General features: G+C 37.8%; 1 protein-coding gene across 13 annotated transcripts in view; it reads left to right on the plus strand.

Moving 5' to 3' along the window:
- The window catches only part of ATP7A (ATPase copper transporting alpha), a 154,045-nt gene that overhangs the window by 113,743 nt on the left and 18,810 nt on the right, over positions 1 to 21,492 (plus strand). For all 13 annotated transcript variants that reach the window (XM_025466244.2, XM_049107383.1, XM_035712174.2 and 10 more), the window contains 4 exons: positions 9,913 to 10,107; positions 11,657 to 11,839; positions 14,082 to 14,298; positions 19,779 to 19,925. In XM_025466244.2, the coding sequence (XP_025322029.1) occupies positions 9,913 to 10,107; positions 11,657 to 11,839; positions 14,082 to 14,298; positions 19,779 to 19,925 (742 nt within the window). The remainder of the gene's footprint in view (positions 1 to 9,912; positions 10,108 to 11,656; positions 11,840 to 14,081; positions 14,299 to 19,778; positions 19,926 to 21,492) is intronic.

Raw genomic sequence — 21,492 nt, forward strand, 5'->3', positions numbered from 1 at the left:
CTGTAGTTTCTTTGTTTTTGGTGGAAAGAACAGGGAGGAAGACTCTACATCTGATTGGTTTTGGAGGGATGGATTTTTATTCCATCTTCATGACTATTTCATTGTTATTAAAGGACAAGTATAACTGAAAGAGCTTTGTCTGTATTGCAGTTGTCTTGGTCTTCATGCACTTTTTTGAAATGGACCCAGGCTCCATTCCATGGTTTATTGTGGCCAAACTCTTTAACCAGGGACCCCATCAAGGTGCAATGACAGAGGCTGGTTGTTCCAACTGGACCTCCAACTTTTTGGCTGGGCAACTCTTCCCCCTCAGCTGCATTCTGTTTAGGAGCCTATATTTTTCATTTTTATTGTCTTCACTGGCTTGCTTGGTATCTTCTTGGTCTTCCATCCCTGAGACCCACAGCAGGACTTTTGAGGAAATTACATGAGCCTTTGAAGGGCAGGTTAAAGAGGCCAGTAGAGCTGACAAAGGCCCCATTGTGGAGATAAACAGCATCCAACCTGTTAAGGAGACTACCACCAAGGTCTAAGCCATGCATCCTTCCTGCCTACCTAACCAACACAAAAAAGCAACCTCTCCCTGAATGAATGAGAGAGAGAGAGAGAGAGAGAGAGAGAAACCTCATCAGATTGTTACCCAGGACTGTTTCTGAATGCTGCTATTTGATTTCTTTCTCTCAACACACTTCATGAGCACTCAGAGGAACCCAATACTGGAGTTAGTTGGACCTTCAATGGTTTTTTAAACATTTTATTTCTTGGACATTCTCTTCTGTTTAGGAGAGACCAAGTGAACATTCCTTCATTTCAAGAAGAATTGATTGCTTGACATATGACAGCTTTGCCAGCTTTTCCTCCCTTGGGTTCTAATATTACCTCACAAGGACATATAGGAGTATAAGAGTAGGTGTAGTTTCCCCTACCACAGACTTAACAGGAAGCAAATCTACATGAGTGTGGAGGGTAGAGAGGGATTAAATGAGAGCACCTTCCTCACTTCCATACAGCTCTGCAGAGAAAATTAACTTGAGTTTTATTTATTTTATCTTCTGGTTTTATTACATAAATATTTATATATTTATAGTTCTTTAAGTATAAAGCAGTTTTACCAAATAATGAGAACATAAGGAAATTGAGGTTAGAGGGAAGTGCATAAAGAGAGGTTATAGGGTAGAAGATTTGATACTGGAAAAGTCAAGGTGCAATAAGAAGACAAGACTTTAAAGAGAAATGTAAAATGTTATTGAAGCATACATATGTGGTGTGTAAGGTTTGCACGTTGCCTCTTAACAATTTCTTTCAGGTGGAAACTCAAGTTTAACTTCTTAGAAAGTCATGTGCCTATATTAAGAAGCTGCTGGTTTCCTTTGGAACTTCTTTCTTTGTTGAAGATTATATGCAGTATTACTTGAAATATAGGATGATTACTAAAATAGGCATTTTAACTGTTGGTGGGAATGTGAACTGGTACAATAACTCTGGAAAACTGTGTGGAGATTCCTCAAAGAGTTAAAAATAGAGCTACCCTACGACCCAGCAATTGCACTGCTGGGGATTTACCCCAAAGATACAGATGCAATGAAAGACTGAGACGCCTGCACCCCAATGTTTATAGCAGCAATGTCCACGGTGGCCAAACTGTGGAAGGAGCCTCAGTGTCCATCAAAAGATGAATGGATAAAGAAGATATGGTCTATGTATACAATGAAATATTACTCAACCATTAGAAATGACAAATACCCACCATTTGCTTCAACATGGATAGAACTGCAGGGTGTTATGCTGAGTGAAGTAAGTCAATCCAAGAAGAACAAACATTATGTGGTTTTATTCATATGGGGAATATAAAAAATAGTGAAAGGGAATCAAGGGGAAAGGAGAGAAAATGAGTAGGAAATACCAGAGAAGGTGACAGAACATGAGAGACTCCTAACTCCGGGAAACGAACAAGGGGTAGTGGAAGGGGAGGTGGATGGGGGGATGGGGTGACTGGGTGATGGGCACTGAGGGGGCACTTGACGGGATGAGCACTGGGTGTTATACTATATGTTGGTAAATCAAACTCCAATAAAAATATACAAAAGAAAAAAATAGGCATCATAATTAATGATAGTTGATGGATTCTAATTTTGGATGGAGTACAGAGAAAGGAAGATTAATTCTAGAAATCCTTTCTCCCTTTTCTGAACCAAACAAGTTTTTCCCCATGTAGCAGTCTCACTTCTTTTTTTAAAAAGTACTCCTAACCAGCCATCTGGTGAGGGAGCCTTCCCGATGAGCAACCAAATTTTGGTTTTTAGGAAATTTTAGCTGTTGATTTTTATTTTTTTGAAAGTTTTAATTTTAATTCCAGCTAGTTAACATACAGTGTTGTATTAGTTTCAGGTGTACAATACAATGTTTCAGTAATTCCATATATCACCCAGTGCTCATCATGACAAATTAACTCCTTAATCCCTATCACTTATTTAACTCATCCCTCCATCACCTCCCCTCTGGTAACTGTCAGTTTATTCTCCGTAGTTAAGAGTCTGTTTCTTGGTTTGTCTGTCTGTCTGTCTCTCTCTTTCTCTCTCTCTCTCTCTAGTTTTTTTACTCTTTGTTTTAGTTCTTCAGTTCTACCTATGAGTGAAATTATATGGTATTTGTCTTTTTCTGACTGACTTATTTTGCTTACCATCATACTGTCTAGCTCCATCCATGTGGTTGCAAATGGCAAGATTTTTTTTAAATTTATTTTTTATTGGTGTTCAATTTACTAACATACAGAATAACCCCCAGTGCCGTCACCCATTCACTCCCACCCCCCGCCCTCCTCCCCTTCTACCACCCCTAGTTCGTTTCCCAGAGTTAGCAGTCTTTACGTTCTGTCTCCCTTTCTGATATTTCCCACACATTTCTTCTCCCTTCCCTTATATTCCCTTTCACTATTATTTATATTCCCCAAATGAATGAGAACATATAATGTTTGTCCTTCTCCGACTGACTTACTTCACTCAGCATAATACCCTCCAGTTCCATCCACGTTGAAGCAAATGGTGGGTATTTGTCATTTCTAATGGCTGAGTAATATTCCATTGTATACATAAACCACATCTTCTTTATCCATTCATCTTTAGTTGGACACCGAGGCTCCTTCCACAGTTTGGCTATCGTGGCCATTGCTGCTATAAACATCGGGGTGCAGGTGTCCCGGCGTTTCATTGCATTTGTATCTTTGGGGTAAATCCCCAACAGTGCAATTGCTGGGTCGTAGGGCAGGTATATTTTTAACTGTTTGAGGAACCTCCACACAGTTTTCCAGAGTGGCTGCACCAGTTCATATTCCCACCAACAGTGTAAGAGGGTTCCCTTTTCTCCGCATCCTCTCCAACATTTGTTGTTTCCTGCCTTGTTAATTAAATGGCAAGATTTTATTCTTTTTTATGGCTGAGTAATATTCCACCTTGGCTATTATAAATAATGCTGCCATAAACATAGGGGTGCATGTATTCCTTTGAATTAGTGTTTTTGTATTCTTTGTGTAAATACTCAGTAGTATTCTGGATTGAAGGGTAGTTCTGTTTTCAACTTTTTAGGAACTTCCATACTGTTTTCCAGAGTCACTGCACCAGTTCTCACCAATGGTATGAGAGGGGTTGTTTTTTTTCCACAAACTCACAAATACCTGTTATATCTTGTGTTGTTGATTTTAGCCATTCTGACAGGTATGAGGTGATATATCATTGTGGTTTTGATTTGCATTTCCCTGTTGATGAGTGATGTTGAGCATCTTTTCATGTGTCTGTTGGCCATCTGGATATCTTCTTTGAAGAAATGTCTGTTCATGTCTTCTGCTTATTTCTTGACCGGATTTTTTTGAGGTGTTGAGTATAAGTTCTTTATATAATTTGGATACTAACCCTTCATCAGTATGTTGTTTGCAAATATCTTCTTCCATTCCATAGGTTGCCTTTTAGTTTTGTTGACTGTTTCCTGTGCTGTGCAGAAGCTTTGTATCTTGATGGAGTCCCAATAGTTCATTTTTGCTTTTATTTCCGTTGCCTTTGGAGACATATCTAGCAAGAAGTTGCTGCAGCCGAGATCAAAAAGGTTGCTGCCGGTGTTGTCATCTAGGATTTTGATAGTTTCCTGTCTCATATTTAGGTCTTTTGCCCATTTTGAATTTATTTATTTGTATGGTGTAAGAAAGTGGTCTAGTTTCCTCATTGTGCATGTAGTTGTCCAGTTTTCCCAATACCACTTAAGAGACTGTCTTTTTCCCATTGGATATTTTTTCCTACTTTGTTGAAGATTGATTGACCATATAATTGTGGGTTTATTTCTGGGTTTTCTATTCTGTTCTATTGGCCTATGTATTTTTATGCCATTATTATAACTGTTTTCATTCCTACAGCTTTGTAATATAACTTGAAGTCTGGAATTGTGACACCTGCAGCTTTGCTTTGTTCTTTCAAGATTGCTTTTGTGGGTCTATATAAATTTTAGGATTGCTCTAGTTCTGTGAAAAATGCTGTTGGTATTTTTAAAAAGATTTTATTTATTTATTCATGAGAGAGAGAGAGAGAGAGAGAGAGAGGCAGAGACACAGGCAGAGGGAGAAGCAGACCTCATGCAGGGAGCCCAACGCGGGACTCTATCCTGGGTCTTCAGGATCATGCCCTAAGCCAAAGGCAGATGCTCAACCACTGAGCCACCCAGGTGTCCCTGCTGTTGGTATTTTGATAAGGATTACATTAAATGTTTATATTGCTTTGGGTAGTATAGACTTTTTTAAAAGATTTATTTTCAAGACAGAGAGAGCAAGCATGAGCTGGAGGAGGGGCAGAGGGAGAGGGAGAGAATCCTCAAGCAAATTCCCTGCTGAACATGGAGCTCAACACAGGGCTTGATCCCAGGACCCTGAGATCATGACCTGAGCTGAAATCAAGAGTTAGCCACCCAACCAACTGAGCCATCCAGGTGCCCAAGGCAGTATAGACATTTTAATAATATTTGTTCTTCTATTCCATGAGCATGGCATATTTTTCCATTTCTTTGTGTCATCTTCAATTTTTTTCATCAGTGTTTTAGTTTTCGTAGTACAGGCCTTTCGTTTCTTTAGTTAGATTTATTCCTAGGTATCCTCTTATTATTTTTTTTTAAAGCAGTTCTTTTCTTAAAATTTATTTATTTATTTATTCATGATAGACAGAGAGAGAGAGAGAGAGAGAGAGAGGCAGAGACACAGGCAGAGGGAGAAGCAGGCTCCATGCAGGGAGCCTGACGTGGGACTCGATCCCAGGACTCCAGGATTGCGCCCTGGGCCAAAGGCAGGCGCTAAACCACTGAGCCACCCAGGGATCCCCAGGCATCTTATTATTAAGGTGAAATTATAAATGGGATTATTTTCTTAATTTCTCTTTCTCCTGCTTCATTATTGGTGTATCCAAATGCAACATATTTCTGTAGATTGATTTTTGTATCCTGCTACATTACTGAATTTAGTTTTTTTGGTGGAACCTTTCAGGTTTTCTGTATATAATATCATGTAATACACAAATAGTGAAAGTTTTACTTCTTACTGATTTAGATTTTGCCTTTTATTTATTTTTGATTATTGCTGTCTGATTGCTGTGGCTAGGACTTCTAGTACTGTGTTGAATAAAAATGGTTAGGGTGGACATCTTTGTTCTGTTCCCAACCTTAGAGGAAAAGCTCTCTGTTTTTCTCTAGGATGATGTTAACTATGGGTTTTTCATAAATGGCCTTTATTATGTTAGCTATATTCTCTTCAAACCTACTTTGTTGAGTGTTTTTATCATGAATGGATTGTTGTACTTTGTCAAATGCTTTTTCTGCATCTATTGAAATGATCGCATGATTTTTATCCTTTCTCTTATTGGTATGGATTTTTATTTTGTTTTAAGCCATAGCTTTAAAAGAATTCAGAGGGGGCATCCCGGGTGGCTCAGCAGTTTAGTGCCGCCTTCAGCCTAGGGTGTGATCCTGGAGATGAGGGATCGAGTCCCACATCAGGCTCCTTGCGAGGAGCCTGCTTCTCCCTCTGCCTGTGTTTCTTGCCTCTCTGTGTGTGTGTGTCTTTCATGAATAAATAAATAAAAATCTTAAGAAAAAAATGTTAAAGAAAATAAAAAGAATTCAGAGGAGAATGTTCATAGGTAACTTTGAATTTGTAACCTCAGCAATGGAAAAGGATTTTTCCTGAACAATTATTATCTTGTTGATGTATGTTGTTGCTTTAGCATCACCATATGCTTGTTCATCCATTACCATGTCATGTTACCCTTATTACCACACTTCCACTGTATTAGGTCAAGTACCCTTTTAGGGGTCCATATGTTTGAGATAGTATGAGTAAATGTGCAGTGTAGCCTGCACTTAAGAGAGTATGAATTTATATGCACTGTTACTTTGCTCTAGTAGGAAGTAGTTTATCAGTAGCTTGTTTCCTCTATGTTCCTACAGCCCCTTTTTTAAATATATTTTTTAAATAATAAATTTATTTTTTATTGGTGTTCAGTTTGCCAACATACAGAATAACACCCAGTGCTCATCCTGTCAAGTGCCCTCCTCAGTGCCTATCACCCATTCACCCCCACCACCCAACCTCCTCCCCTTCCACCACCCCTAGTTCGTTTCCCAGAGTTAGGAGTCTTCATGTTCTGTCTCCCTTTCTGATATTTCCTACCCATTTCTTCTCCCTTCCCTTCTATTCCCTTTCACTATTATTTATATTCCCCAAATGAATGGGACCATACAATGTTTGTCCTTCTCCGATTGACTTACTTCACTCAACATAATACCCTCCAGTTCCATCCACGTCGAAGCAAATGGTGGGTATTTGTCATTTCTAATGGCTGAGTAATATTCCATTGTATACATAAACCACATCTTCTTTATCCATTCATCTTTCGATGGACGCCGAGGCTCCTTCCACAGTTTGGCTATTGTGGACATTGCTGCTAGAAACATCGGGGTGCAGGTGTCCCGGCGTTTCATTGCATCTGCATCTTTAGGGTAAATCCCCAGCAGTGCAATTACTGGGTCGTAGGGCAGGTCTATTTTTAACTCTTTGAGGAACCTCCACACAGTCTTCCAGAGTGGCTGCACCAGTTCACATTCCCACCAACAGTGTAAGAGGGTTCCCTTTTCTCCTCATCCTCTCCAACATTTGTGGTATCCTGCCTTGTTAATGTTCACCATTCTCACTGGTGTGAGATGGTATCTCATTGTGGTTTTGATTTGTATTTCCCTGATGGCAAGTGATGCAGAGCATTTTCTCATGTACGTGTTGGCCATGTCTATATCTTCCTCTGTGAGATTTCTATTCATGTCTTTTGCCCATTTTATGATTGGATTGTTTGTTTCTTTGCTGTTGAGTTTAAGAAGTTCTTTATAGATCTTGGAAACTAGCCCTTTATCTGATACATCATTTGCAAATATCTTCTCCCATTCTGTAGGTTGTCTTTTAGTTTTGTTGACTGTATCCTTTGCTGTGCAAAAGCTTCTTATCTTGATGAAGTCCCAATAGTTCATTTTTGCTTTTGTTTCTTTTGCCTTCGTGGATGTATCTTGCAAGACGTTACTGTGGCCAAGTTCAAAAAGGGTGTTGCCTGTGTTCTCCTCTAGTCTTTTGATGGAATCTTGTCTCACATTTAGATCTTTCATCCATTTTGAGTTTATCTTTGTGTATGGTGAAAGAGAGTGGTCCAGTTTCATTCTTCTGCATGTGGATGTCCAATTTTCCCAGCACCATTTATTGAAGAGACTGTCTTTCTTCCAATGGATAGTTTCCTCCTTTATCAAATATTAGTTGACCATAAAGTTCAGGGTCCACTTCCGGATTCTGTATTCTGTTTCATTGATCTATGTGTCTGTTTTTGTGCCAGTACCACACTGTTTTGATGACCACAGCTTGTTTTGATGACCACAGCTTCCTACAGCCCCTTTTTGGATAGAATGTGTTAAACCTGTCTCTGTGTATAAATAATACTGCCTCTAGTTTGTGGAATTGCATCTGTGCTTTTTTCCAAAACTTTAGTGTTCAGTCTCATCTGGCTACTTTTCCTTGGTGCATTGGGGAAGAACTCCTTAAATCTTGGGTTCAGGGAGGAGGGACTCTGTCTCACTCTAGACTCAGACAGTGGAAATCGGAAAGAAGAGTGTGAGATCAGGACATGTGGCTTCTTGGGGGCAATGGAGGGGAGTGGTCGGAGAGAAGAGGTCTTTCTTTTAAGGGGATAAAAAACAAACTGAAGTCTTCTAACTCTGGAACATTTCAGAGAGTTAGATGAGGTGGAGGGATTTACTCTTGCCACAGATGACAGACACCTCCACAAATCATCTAGTTTCCTGCTATTTTTTTAAAATGGAAATTGGGCCCCATGATAGTTCCTGTCTCTTCCCCTTTTCATATGTTACTTGATCTCCCTTTCTCTCCTTGGTGCTTAGGCTCTTCAGGGCCTTTAGCCAAACCCTTACCTATGCCAGTATTTTAGTTACCAGTTCTCACCGTTCCCTCTGGTTGTTGAAGCTTGGGATAAAAACTCACAGAGCTATGGAATGGGGCTTTGTTGGGACAGGTGACTTCTAATCTCACCTGTGCTTCTGGCTCCTCAAACACAGTGGGTTGGCTGTAATGCAGGGTGGAACTTTTCCCATTTCTCAGTGACCAGATTGTGAATATTTCCAAATGGATTTCCTATTACACTATTACTGTGGTTCTGAATGTAAAAAAGAAATAGAACAGGTTGAGTAATAAAAACTACATGTCTACTTCATGATATATGCTCATTAGTATAATTTTTTAAATGATTCATATTGGTTAATTACACATTGAACAAGAAGATTGCTGAGTATTTTGGAATGTGTATCCCTTAGGAATTTTTCTCATGAGTTCAAGGGGGTCTAGGAGATTTCCCCTAATGCTGTCAATTGTATTTACTCACACAAGCAAATATTCAATGTCACTAAGAGCTGTACTACCTGATATATTCAGTTCACCCTGTTATGTTCAAGAAAATTTTACTGAAATAGGATTAAGCTTCCTTTGCATGCTGGGTGATTTTTCCATTGTCTTTAAAGTATAGTGTGAAAGGCAGATTTATGGTCTTAGTATGTAGAGATTCAGAATTCTTTTTGTTCAGGATCAGATTTGTTAAGAATTAGGTCCCATGTTTGCAGCTATTTTTGAAAATCTCTAATAAAAGCCATTATTCTCAATATAGAGGGAACAAGGTGACTTTCATGTTCTTTAGATTTTTTTTTAAGATTTTATTTATTTATTCATGAGAGACACAGAGCGAGACAGGGAGAGAGAGGCAGAGACACAGGCAGAGGGAGAAGCAGGCTCCATGCAGGAAGCCCGACGTGGGACTCGATCCCAGGTCTCCAGGATCAGGCCCTGGGCTGAAGGCACTGAGCCACTGGGGTTGCCCATGTTCTTTAGATTTTTTAAAAATATTTTATTTATTAATGAGACACACACACAGAGAGGCATAGACACAGACAAAGGGAGAAGCAGGCTCCCTCCAGGGAGTCCAATGCGGGACTCGATCCCAGGAATCTGGGATCATGCCCCTAGCTGAAGGCAGACGCTCAACCACTGAGTCACCCAGGTGTTTTCATGTTCTTTAGGTTAACTGTGTAGTTTGTAACTTAGGAATCAGCAAAATTGAATTTTTAATTTTAGGACTATGACTTGTTTACCAGTAATGTCACAATTTCTTATATTCCTACAAGAAAAAAAAGTGTTTTCTTACTAGTAACTGAAATGTATATGTTGGCAGCTAAGTAGGTTATGTGTGACTTGAAAAATGTGGTTTTATTTAAATAGAGTTAAGCTTTGTTCCTTTTGTTTTATACAGCTCTAGATCAATAACCAAAATTCATGCCTTTCTTCTAAAGGGATATAACAGAAGTATCTCCCGAACAGAAACGATAATACGCTTTGCTTTCCAAGCGTCTATCACAGTTCTGTGCATTGCATGCCCCTGTTCACTGGGACTAGCCACTCCAACTGCTGTGATGGTGGGTACAGGAGTAGGCGCTCAAAATGGCATACTAATCAAAGGTGGCGAGCCATTGGAGATGGCTCATAAGGTAAGATAGTCTCCAGAACTGTTCCATCCAAACTGGCAGTAGAACCCCTTTTGAGAAACAGAATCTAAAATTATTTCCACATGGTGCAGAAGCTTCTTCTCATGATCCCATGAGCTGCTTCTGGGACTGTCTTGAGGGTTGAGGTAGGAAAGGTGTTTTTTTTTTGGTTCTGTTCTGGATTGGTCTTAGTTCTGTAAGATCTCTAAAACTACTACAGGTCTTCTTTCTTAGAGCAGACCCTGATGTGAAAAACTTGGGAGTCCTATTCCAGCTTAGATTAAAAATGTCTTTAGATAAGGATGATAGAAGACATATTTGCCCAGGAAAAATGCAAGTCTTTGCTTGTGTTCTTCAAGGTAAGATAGTGCTTATAGTAGTAACATTGTAGTTTCTTTGCCTTTGCTACTAGCTGACAGTTTGCAGCTATGACTTCAGAAATATAATCTTATTCCTCATCTCTCTCATATTAGGATTTCCACAACAATTTCAATCAAGGCTGCTTGACTTCAACTAAAACCGTATTCCTTCTAATATGTTCTTATTATGAGGATATATATAAACTATATACAGATGCATGTAGTAAACACAGAACACAGCTTACAACAGACTTGGAACCTCATATAACCAGTGAATACAAGCTGTTAGTTTTTATAGTGATTTTTTATTTACTCTGATATAATTTCAAACTTAAGAATTGAAAGAACAGTATAAAGAACTCTTGTATTCCGTTTACTGCAGATGTCAGGCTCCTTTCCTAAGAACAAGGACATTCTCTTACATAATCATAATATAGAGATCAAAAGCAAGAAGTTGACATTGCTATAATACTGTTATCTAACCTTTAGTCCATATTCCAGTTTCCTCAGCTGTTTCCATAATACTCTTTATAGCTATTTCTTCTTATGTTCAGATTTATGCTTTGTATTTAGTTTTTCTTTTTCTTTTCATCCTGCTTCCTCAAGCTATTCAGTTTTCAAGGTTCATATTCCAAATTTACTGTGGAGTGACTGTGTTCTCTAATTCCAGATTCTTCCTTTTAAGGAAGTCTGGGCTCAGTTGCCCTCATGGGTTCACTGAGCTGTCTCTTCTCAGACCAGGCTTCTCATCCAGACCCAATAAAGTCATAGCAAACCAGCAGGTCTTATTTGGTGCTCACAATTACCTTTCTTTTATAATCATATGCCTACTGCCCAGATTTCCACTCCAGTTCTGGAACTGGTTAGTATTGAAAGCCTTTCTCTTTCCCTGGAGGCAGAGTCATCTCTTCTTTACTTACTAATAGTCAACAATTAACAATTAGTTCTAGTTGTTTAACATATATTCACAGTATGGTTAAACATTTGCAAGGGAGGGTTATTAGATATAAATAAGAGTATTTTTTCCTTATTCTCCATTACTTTTGCTCACTCAAAGACAGTTCAACTCCAATTAAGTGAAAGGTCAATTTATTAAGAAACAAAATATTCATATGGTAAAATAAACCTTTTTCTTATTTTTGGGAAAGTGATATTAAGTCATATAGGTACAGTGTATTTTAATTTTCTTACAGGTGAAAGTAGTCGTATTTGATAAGACTGGAACCATTACCCATGGAACCCCAGTAGTGAATCAAGTAAAGATTCTAGTGGAAAGTAACAGAATATCACGCAATAAGATCCTGGCCATCGTGGGGACTGCTGAAAGTAATAGTGAACACCCTCTAGGAGCAGCCATAACCAAATACTGCAAACAGGTACAATTTTTCCTTTATTTATTAGTGTAGTTGTCCTCTACAAAAATTATACAGACCAAATCTAAACTGGTGTTTGACTATGATTTACATATATAGTTGGTAGGAGGCTAGAAAGACTTCTATTTTCTCATTTTATTTTATAATATGTGTTAGTTTCTTCATACAGAAGACTATAAAGATGGAAAAGGAAATTATAATTTTATCACACAGATGACCCCTGTTGACTAAAAAATTAAAATATAGTGCCTATTTATGGTAGGAAAATTCAGAGTTCAGAGAGTTGCATAATGAAAAAGGAAAGCCTCATTCCCTGCCCTCTTTCATAATTCTTCTTTCCAAAGTTTAGCAAGTGTTAATTCATTAGCAGTCTTTTAAAATACAGTGGTCTTGGGATCCCTGGGTGGCTCAGCAGTTTAGCGCCTGCCTTCAGCCTGGGGCGTGAGCCTAGAGTCCCAGGATCAAGTCCCACATCGGGCTCCTTGCATGGAGCCTGCTTCTCCCTCTGCCTCTGTCTCTGCTTCTCTCCCTCTCTCTATTGTCTCTCATGAATAAATAAATAAAAATCTTTAAAAAATAAAATAAGATAAAATACAGTGGTCTCCCCTTATCTACAGGGAATCCAGGACCCAATAGGATGCTTGAAACTGCAGAGTGCTGAACCCCAAATATACTGTGTTTCCTCCTATACATACATACTTATGATAAAGTTTAATTTATAAATTAGTCACAGTAAGAGATTAATAAGAATAACTAATAATAAAATAGAATAATTATAACAACATACAGTAATAAAAGTTATGTGAATGTAGTCTCTCTCTCTCTCCCTCAAAATTACTTTTTTTACTATACTAATCCTTCTTAGGATGATGTGAGATGGTAAAATGCCTGAGTGATGAGTTTAAATGAGATGAATGATGTAGGCATTGTGACATAGCATTAGGCTACAATTGACCTTCTGTCACAATGTCAGAAAGAGGATAATCTGCTTCCAGACCATAACTATGCAGCTTTATTGAGATACATACTATAAAGGTCATTGTAAATTATATAATTCAGTAAATTTTAGTATAGTCCCAAAAGTGTGCATTTGTTAACCATTTTTAATGCATATCTGAAAATATATGCATTTATTACTTTTTAGACTTTATGTAGAAAGGTCACACTGTGACCAATCTTTGGTACCTTGTTTTATTTTATTGAATGATTTTTCCATATTAGGACATATAGATCTGCCTCATTATGTTTAATGGCTATATTGTATTCTACTATATGATTGGTTTTTTGTCTTTTATAATGTACAGTTAATGTTCTTGTCAGCTTTTGCAAGTTTATCTTTATGTTAAATGCGTATCAGTGCAATTGCTAGATCAAAGGATACATGCAGTTAAATTTTGATGAATACGACCAATGCCTACATAGCAAATATTACCAATACCCACATGAAGGGTTGTACCATTTTATACTTTCACCAAAAGTTATTAGTGCTCATTTCCCCACATTCTTACTTTATTTTTTCCAATTTAATAAATAAAAAATATTTACTCATTGGTGGTTTGCTTTGCATTTACATAATTATGTAAATAGGCTGAGCATCTTTTCAATGGCTATTTGAATTTCTTTCTGCTTGTATCCTTTGCCTGTTTTTTTCCATAGGATTATTTATCTTTTTATCATTGATTTGTATAAGTTCTTTGTAAATTATCTCATAATTTTACAGTTATGATATGGCAATTCCTATCATTGGTGTTCTTTCCTTTTTACCAATTTACTATTACTGACCTGGCTTCTTTACACCCAAACCAAACAACAGAGAGGATGAAGATATAAAGAGCCAGGAAACAATGATGGCCACCAAAATTCTTTGGCTTACTAAGGACACAGAATCATACTAGAGAGGCATTCTGGTAACTAAAGGCCCTGTTCTTTGTTACCCTTTGCCCTGTACTGAATAGAAAATCTGACTTGACAATAGAATTAAAAATTTAACTTGTAATTCTCTACTGGAAAAGGCAGAGAATATTGGTAAATCTTACCTGTTTTCTTTCTCTAAACTTGGTATACATTTTAGAGAGTGGGATTTAAATAAACAATTCTGATATTTTGTTCTAAACATTTAGAATTAACTGGGCATGTGGCATGTGTCTAAACATTTAGAATTAACCAGTGGTAATCTTTGAGTGTGCTATTGATGATCTTGGATTATTAGAACAGCAGAAGAAATCCTTCTGTTTCTATTTGTTAGGAGCTGGACACTGAAACCTTGGGTACCTGCATAGATTTCCAGGTTGTGCCAGGCTGTGGTATTAGCTGTAAAGTCATCAATATTGAAGGCTTGCTACATAAGGATAACTGGAAGATAGAGGAAAATAATATTAAAAATGCATCCCTGGTTCAAATTGGTGCAAATAATGAACAGTCATCAACTTCATCTTCCATGATTATTGATGCCCAGCTCTCAAGTAAGCTAATTTTCTTCATAGTACCAATTATGGGACAAATATTAACAGATGTCTAACTTTATAATCCTGAACTGTTAGATAAGAAACAAAAATTGGCATCATGGTTTCATTCTCTCAAATGATTTTACCATAGGCCTTCTGATCACTTCACTTGAGTTACTCGAGAATATTTCCCAACTGTGCTCCTTGATTGTACCATAGGGTGACAAATGCTAGTCTTAGCTGATCTTCCATATTAGTTCAGCTATCTTTCTTTTATTTCTCATCACAGCTACTCTAAACCTTTTATATCTTGCACAAGATACTGTGGCCTTCTCCTTAGTTCCCTAAGCAAATTATCAAGTTTATTTTTCACATAGAAAATTAAGGTTCTCAGACATTTGTTCTTTGAACTTTTTGCTCAGAATGATTCCTTTTTCAGGGGAAGAGGTATCCCTCCTCTTTGCTCTAGATCCCACCCTCTCTTGATTCTCCAGGGACCTTATTCTGTTACTCCCCTTGCTTCTTTGTTTTCCAATTCTGTGCTGGCTCCTTCTCCTAAACATATAAACATTTCTTCCATCAATATCAGTGTAATCCTGTCTAGATTGTATCCTGTCTCTTATTTTCCTTTATATCTAAGCTATTAGAAGGAGTAGTCTAGGTTTACTTAATTCACTTATTCATTGCACAGCCTGTCTTCTGTCCCATCCATACTACTGAAACTACGTTTTCTAAGTAGCATTCTAAGCATTGATGACCTTATTCAATACTTACTCCAGTGGTTTCTTCTCAAGTCCACATCTTGCATGAGCTCAAATGCCTAAGGCATTTGAGAACTATTGACCATTTCTTTCTTCCTAAAGTTCTTTCTTCTCTTAATTTCATGACCATTCTTTCTCTAAATTATCCTGTCACTTACCTGGCTGTTGCTTCCAATCCTCCTCTAATTCCTCTTTTCTCTTTCTCTCAAATACTGGGTATCCTCAGGGTTTTGTTCTTTGTCTTTTTCTTATTTTATATACTCTGTGTACAATCTCATTCATATCTATTGCTTGTTCTGCCACCTCTAGGCTTTTACCACCACTCCAAAATCCACATCTCTAGCCAAAACCTGTTTTCCTAAATTTCTGGTTGGTTTGTCCATCTGCCCCCAAACATAATATACCCACCTGAGTGTTATAGCACCTCCCTACCCATTTATGCTTGAGTGATTTTGCTAACCTGCAAATATGATTATATAACTTTCTGACTAATACCTTTTATTATAGTGTTTTATAACTTATTTTTTGAATAATGAACCTTTGGAGGAATGTAATGAAAGTTATGCCTACCCCTCAGAAAATTTTTGTTTTGGAGATTTGTATGTATCCTAAACCCTATCAATGCAGTTCTGTTAGGGATTCTGGCTTTGCTGGTTGTCTCCTGTGGGACAAAGACCAGTCTCTCTGGACTTTGTTCTAGGTCTGTTCCCCATGCTATGTCTCCTATCTCCCTGCACCAACCATTTTGTCTTTTTCCACTGACCTCCATGCATTCTGTGTTCCATTTATATGGAATTACTTACAGTTCCTTTTTACATTGTGTCATTTCACGCCTATTAGATCATTTAATTCACTGTTTTCTCTGGATAATGTCCTTTCCTACAGTGGCATCTACCTCATGAACTTATTTTCATCCTTCAAGATTCAGCTCACCTCTTTCTTCAGTGAAGCCTTTGCTGACTGACATGTATAGGTAGAGATATTTGCTCCTCTTTTTAAATCACAATTGTACGTACTCTCTGTTTTTAGCATGATAATACTTTACCTGCTTGATTCTACCCAACTATATTTTATTATTTGTCTGTGAAGTTCCAGCATCAAGTATACTGACACATAGTAATTTTGTTCATTTGACACCTTTTGTTAAACACTGTTCAAGACACTAAAGAATCAGCTAAGCAGAATAGACAAAGTGACTATCTTTTGGAACTTGTATTTCTGGTGGGAGAACACAAAACAGTGAGCAAATAGATAAGAAAATATAATATGTCTGATAGAGATAGTAGTGTAGAGGAAAATAAAGGAAGGTAAAGTAGGGAATAGGGAATGCTGTTGAGTATTGTGTCCCATTTTATATAGGATGATCAGGGTAGGCCTCATTGAGATGTTGGTGCTGGAGCAAAAACCTGAGAAGGGGGAAGGAGAAACCTATGTGAGTATCTGTGACAAGAACATTCCAGGTAGGAGGGATGTTAAGTACCAAAGTCCAGGGTGCTTGACTAGTTTGAGGAACAACAAGGAGAACACTGTGCCTAGAGCAGAGTCAATGAGTGGGAAGTGGGTAAGAGATGAGGTTAGAGAGCAGTACAGCGCTAGATTATGTAAGGACATTGAAAGAATTTTGGCTTTTGCCCTTGAGATGGGAAGTCATTGGAGAGTTTTGTGTATAGGAGTGACAGAATCCAACTTAATGTTTCAAAAGTATTACCCTGGATGCTCTGATAAAAATACATGGTTGGAGGAATAAGGGGAAGGGCAGAAGCAGGGAGATGAGTTAGTAGGCTGTTGCCATAATCCAGGTGAAAGATAAGTGTTTTGGGCCAATGTGTTAATAGTAGAGGTCATAAGAAGTGATCAAAATATGAATGAGTTTTGAAGGGAGAGCTAGCTGACAGATTTTCTAACATTGGATATGAGGTGTGTGAGAAACATGAGTCAAGAATTATGTCAAGGAAAAAGAAAAAAAAAAGAATTATGTCAAGGTTTGTGGCCTAACAATTTAGAAGGATGAAGTTACCATTTAAATAAAATGGGGAAGACCATTGGAAGGGCAATATTGGGGATCTCTGGGTGGCTCAGTGGTTGAGCGCCTGCCTTCGGCTAAGGGCATGATTCTGGAGTCCTGGGATCGAGTCCAACATCGGGCTCCCTGCATGCAGCCTGCTTCTCCCTCTGCCTATGTCTCTCTGCCCCTCTCTCTCTCTTTCTATGTCTCTAATGAATAAATAAATTTTAAAAATCTTTTTTTTAAAAGAAAGGGCAATATTGATGAGAACTGATCAGGAGATCAGTTTTTTACATGTTAAATTTGAGTGCCTACTAGATATTCAATTGGAGGTGCCATATAAATGGAAATAACAACTAGGCAGTTGGGTATACAAGTCTGGAGTTCAGTGAAACAGAGTAGGTTGGAGATGTAGATTTGGGAGTCATCCACTTATAGATCTGTGTCATCCAATATGATAGCCATTCATTGTATATGACTATTTAAACTTAAATTATTTGTATTTAATTTAAAATTCAGGGTTGTCTGGCTGGCTCAGTCAGAAGAGTATGTGACTCTTGATCTTGGGGTCATGAGTCTGGGTCCCATGTTGAGTGTACAGATTGCATAAAATAAATACATAAATAAACTTAAAATTTTTTTGATTTAAAATTCAGCCCTTCAGTCATACTAGCCACATTTCACTGCTCAATAGCCACATGTTGTTAATGGCTACTGTATTAAACAGTAGAAAAAGAGCATTTCCAAATTCTTCTGTTGGACAAAGCTGGTATAGCTTATATTTAAAGCTATGAGACTGGATAAGGTCACCAAGGAGTGAGAGTAGATAGATAGAAGAAGGAGGGAAAATGATTTAAGGATTGAGTCCTACACAGCGGTTTAGTGCCTGCCTTTGGCCCAGGGTATGATCCTAGAGTCCTGGGATCGAGTCCCACATCAGGCTCCCTGCATGGAGCCTGCTTCTCCCTCTGCCTGTGTCTCTGCTTCTCTCTCTCTCTCTCTCTCTCTGTATCTCTCATGAATAAATAAATAAAATCTTTTTAAAAAAAGGATTGAGTCCTACAATATGATAGGTTAATAGGTCAGGGAGATCAGCAAAGAAGATGGAAGAAGTGGTGAATGAGAAGGTAACTCATAAGAATGTGCTGGAAGCCAAGGAAAGAAAGTATTTCAGGAAGGAGGGAGTGATCAACTGTGTTAAATGCTGCTAATAGGGCAAGTAAGATGAGGAACAGGAATTAGCCATTAGATTTATGAAAGTAAAGATCAGTGGTACACTGTGTGAACAATTCTTTGGAGTAGTAGAGTCAAAAGCTTTTTTTTTTTGGTGGCCTTTTTGGATTTTATTTTATTTATTTTTTTATAAATTTATTTTTTATTGGTGTTCAATTTGCCAACATATAGAACAACACCCAGTGCTCATCCCGTCAAGTGCCCACCTCAGCGCCCGTCACCCAGTCACTCTCACCCCCCACACACCTCCCCTTCCACCACCCCCAGTTCGCCTCCCAGAGTTAGGAGTCCCTTATGTGACAAAAGCTTTATTGGAGTGGGTTCACAAGAGAATGGGAAGATATGAATTGGAGATAGTCAATAGAGACAACACTTCCAAGTTCTGCAGTACAGAAGCAGAAAATTAGGGCAGTAGTAAAGAGGTAAGTAAGATCAAGAGAGTTTTTTTTTTTTAAGATAGGACTATGTGCAACAAAGATAGAACATGTGATTATGCAGTAGAAAAAGAAAATTATTGGAGAAATGTTCTAGAATAAGCAAAGGAAAGAGGTCTAGTGCATAAGTGGAGAAGTTGGCCTTAAGTAGGAGCAAGGGCAGTTTATAATAACAGAAGGGAAGCTACATTTGTGTGTACATAGGCATAGGTAGTTGATTAGAAGAAATAGTGAAAGGGATTGTAAGGGAAAGGAGGGGAACTGAGTGGGAAAAATTAGAGATGGAGACAAACCATGAGAGACTCCTAACTCTGGGAAACAAAGGGTTGCAGAAAGGGAGGTGGGTGGGGGGATGACCTAACTGGGTGACGGGCACTGAGGCAAGCACTTGATGGATGAACACTGGGTGTTATAGTATATGTTGGCAAATTGAATTTAAATTTTAAAAAAAGATGTGGCAGTGAGAGCTTGCAGAAGTTCTCTTGATTGCTTTTTAGTTCTTTTTAAAGTAGGAAGCCGATTCATTATCTGGCCATATATGAGGGTTAGAGAAGGGAAGATATAAAATAGCCCTTTAGAAGGAATGGAGAATGAATGGACTAGGGAAGTGTAAAATTGCCAGACAACTCTAAGGGCTTGTGTAAAGTTAGTGGTCACATGTTTAAAATTAGATATCAGTATGGTTGTATGTTTTCATCCAACCATATTCAGCTACTGAGGCATAGCAAATATTTTTAATTTAATTCAGTTGTGTGGAAGATCAAAGGGAAAGCTTCACCAAGAAAGTAACATTTGAACTGGCTGTTGAAGAATATGATGGAGTTTGATAATTGGAGAGGAAGGTAAGGACATTCCAGGTGGAGACAAAGCAAAATGTGCAAAGGCCCAAAGGCATAGAAGAGCAGAGTGTGTTTCTTGAAAATTTGGAAATTACTGTTGTGGACTACAGTCTACCAAAAATACAACATATTGACTGAGTAAGGTTAGACAGGAAGAACGTGCCTCGCAGGGTTTTTATAAGTATTAAATGATCTCACTAAATGTTGTTTCTGTACTTTATTTCAGATACTCTTAATGCTCAGCAGTACAGAGTCCTCATTGGTAACCGGGAGTGGATGATTAGAAATGGTCTTGTTATTAACAACGATGTAGATGATTCCATGACTGAACATGAAAGAAAAGGTCGGACTGCTGTATTGGTGGCAGTTGATGGTAAGTATGCTATGATTCAATGATGTGCTCTCAGTTATTATTTTATGTATATTTTTGAAAGACATCTGAACTTAAGGGCTTTTAAAAAGCAGCCTGAATACAAAGTAAAAATGTTAGCAATACATAATTGTTACTGATTAACTTAGAATTCTCTTACATTTGCCTGGCTTTGTTTTTTTTTTTTTTTTGCCTGGCTTTGTTATTTTCCTCCCTAGCCTATGGTTTTCTTTAAACAAACAAACAAACAAACAAATAAACAAACTAATCAAGGGTTTTTTTAAAACCTAAAAATCATGGGCACCTGGGTGGCTCAGTCAGTTAAGCATCTGCCTTCAGCTCAGGTCATGATCCCAGGGTACTGGGATTGAGCCCCATGTTGGGCTCCCTGCTCAGCTGAGAGCCTGTTTCTCCCTCTCCTTGCCCCCCACCCCCCGCTCATGCTCTCTCTCACTCAATTTCTCTCAAATGGATAAATAAAATCTTTAAAAAGAATCTAAAAATGACATAACATTAAAGTAATAGCAAAATAAAATAATGTCTATAATCTCATCCTCCTAATTCAATGTCAGTTTTAATTACATGTATTCCATTTCTAGTTTTTTTGATACCAAAAATGTAATGTACCAAATATGTATATTGTATATGTATAATATACAATATATAATACATACATATATAGAATTATAATATCAGTATACATATTGGTTTTTTAAAAAGATTTTATATATTTATTCATGAGAGACACAGAGAGAGAGAGAGGCAGAGACACAGGCAGAGGGAGAAGCAGGCTCCATGCAGGTAGCCCGATGTGGGACTCCATCCTGGGTCTCCAGGATCACACCCCGGGCTGACAGCGGCGCTAAGGGGCTGCCCAAACATATTGTTTTTAATTGGGTGTATTTTGCATATAAATTTTACCTCAATGCAGTTGAATAAAATTTTAAATTTTTAAATGTAAAATCCCTTGTACAGGTATCCCTGGGTGGCTCAGGGGTTTGGCACCTGCCTTCAGCCCAGGGCATGATCCTGGAGTCCCAGGATCAAGTCCCACATTGGGTTCTTGCATGGAGCCTGCTTTTCTCTCTGCTTATGTCTCTGCCTCTCTCTCTCTGTGTCTCTCTTGAATAAATAAATAAAATCTTTAAAAAAATAAACTCCCTTGTACACATACCCTTATATTTTGCTTTATTCATTTATTTACTATATTCATAAATATTTTCTAATTTTATTTTAATTCTGCATAATTTATCATATACTGTAACTAACATAATCATTCCCTTGTTGGAAATTTAAGCTATTTGTAATATTTCTTTATTATAAAAAACACTGATAAACATATATCAGGTTTTAGGTGTTTTCTTTTGTTAAATTATTTCTTGGGTAAATTTCTAGCTATGAGATTAGTCAACATTTAAAATCCTTGCTAAGTATGAAGGCAGTATCTTAACTATGACATTTTTAGGTCCAGGAAGAAGCAGAAACTACCATTTAGTTTTGTTTTTAAAATAACTACTTGCAGTGATTTCTTTCCCCCAGTATAAAATGTCAGTTTTGTCTCAATCCACCC

Source organism: Canis lupus, chromosome X (genome assembly GCF_003254725.2).
Source record: "Canis lupus dingo isolate Sandy chromosome X, ASM325472v2, whole genome shotgun sequence".
Taxonomy (NCBI): domain Eukaryota; kingdom Metazoa; phylum Chordata; class Mammalia; order Carnivora; family Canidae; genus Canis; species Canis lupus.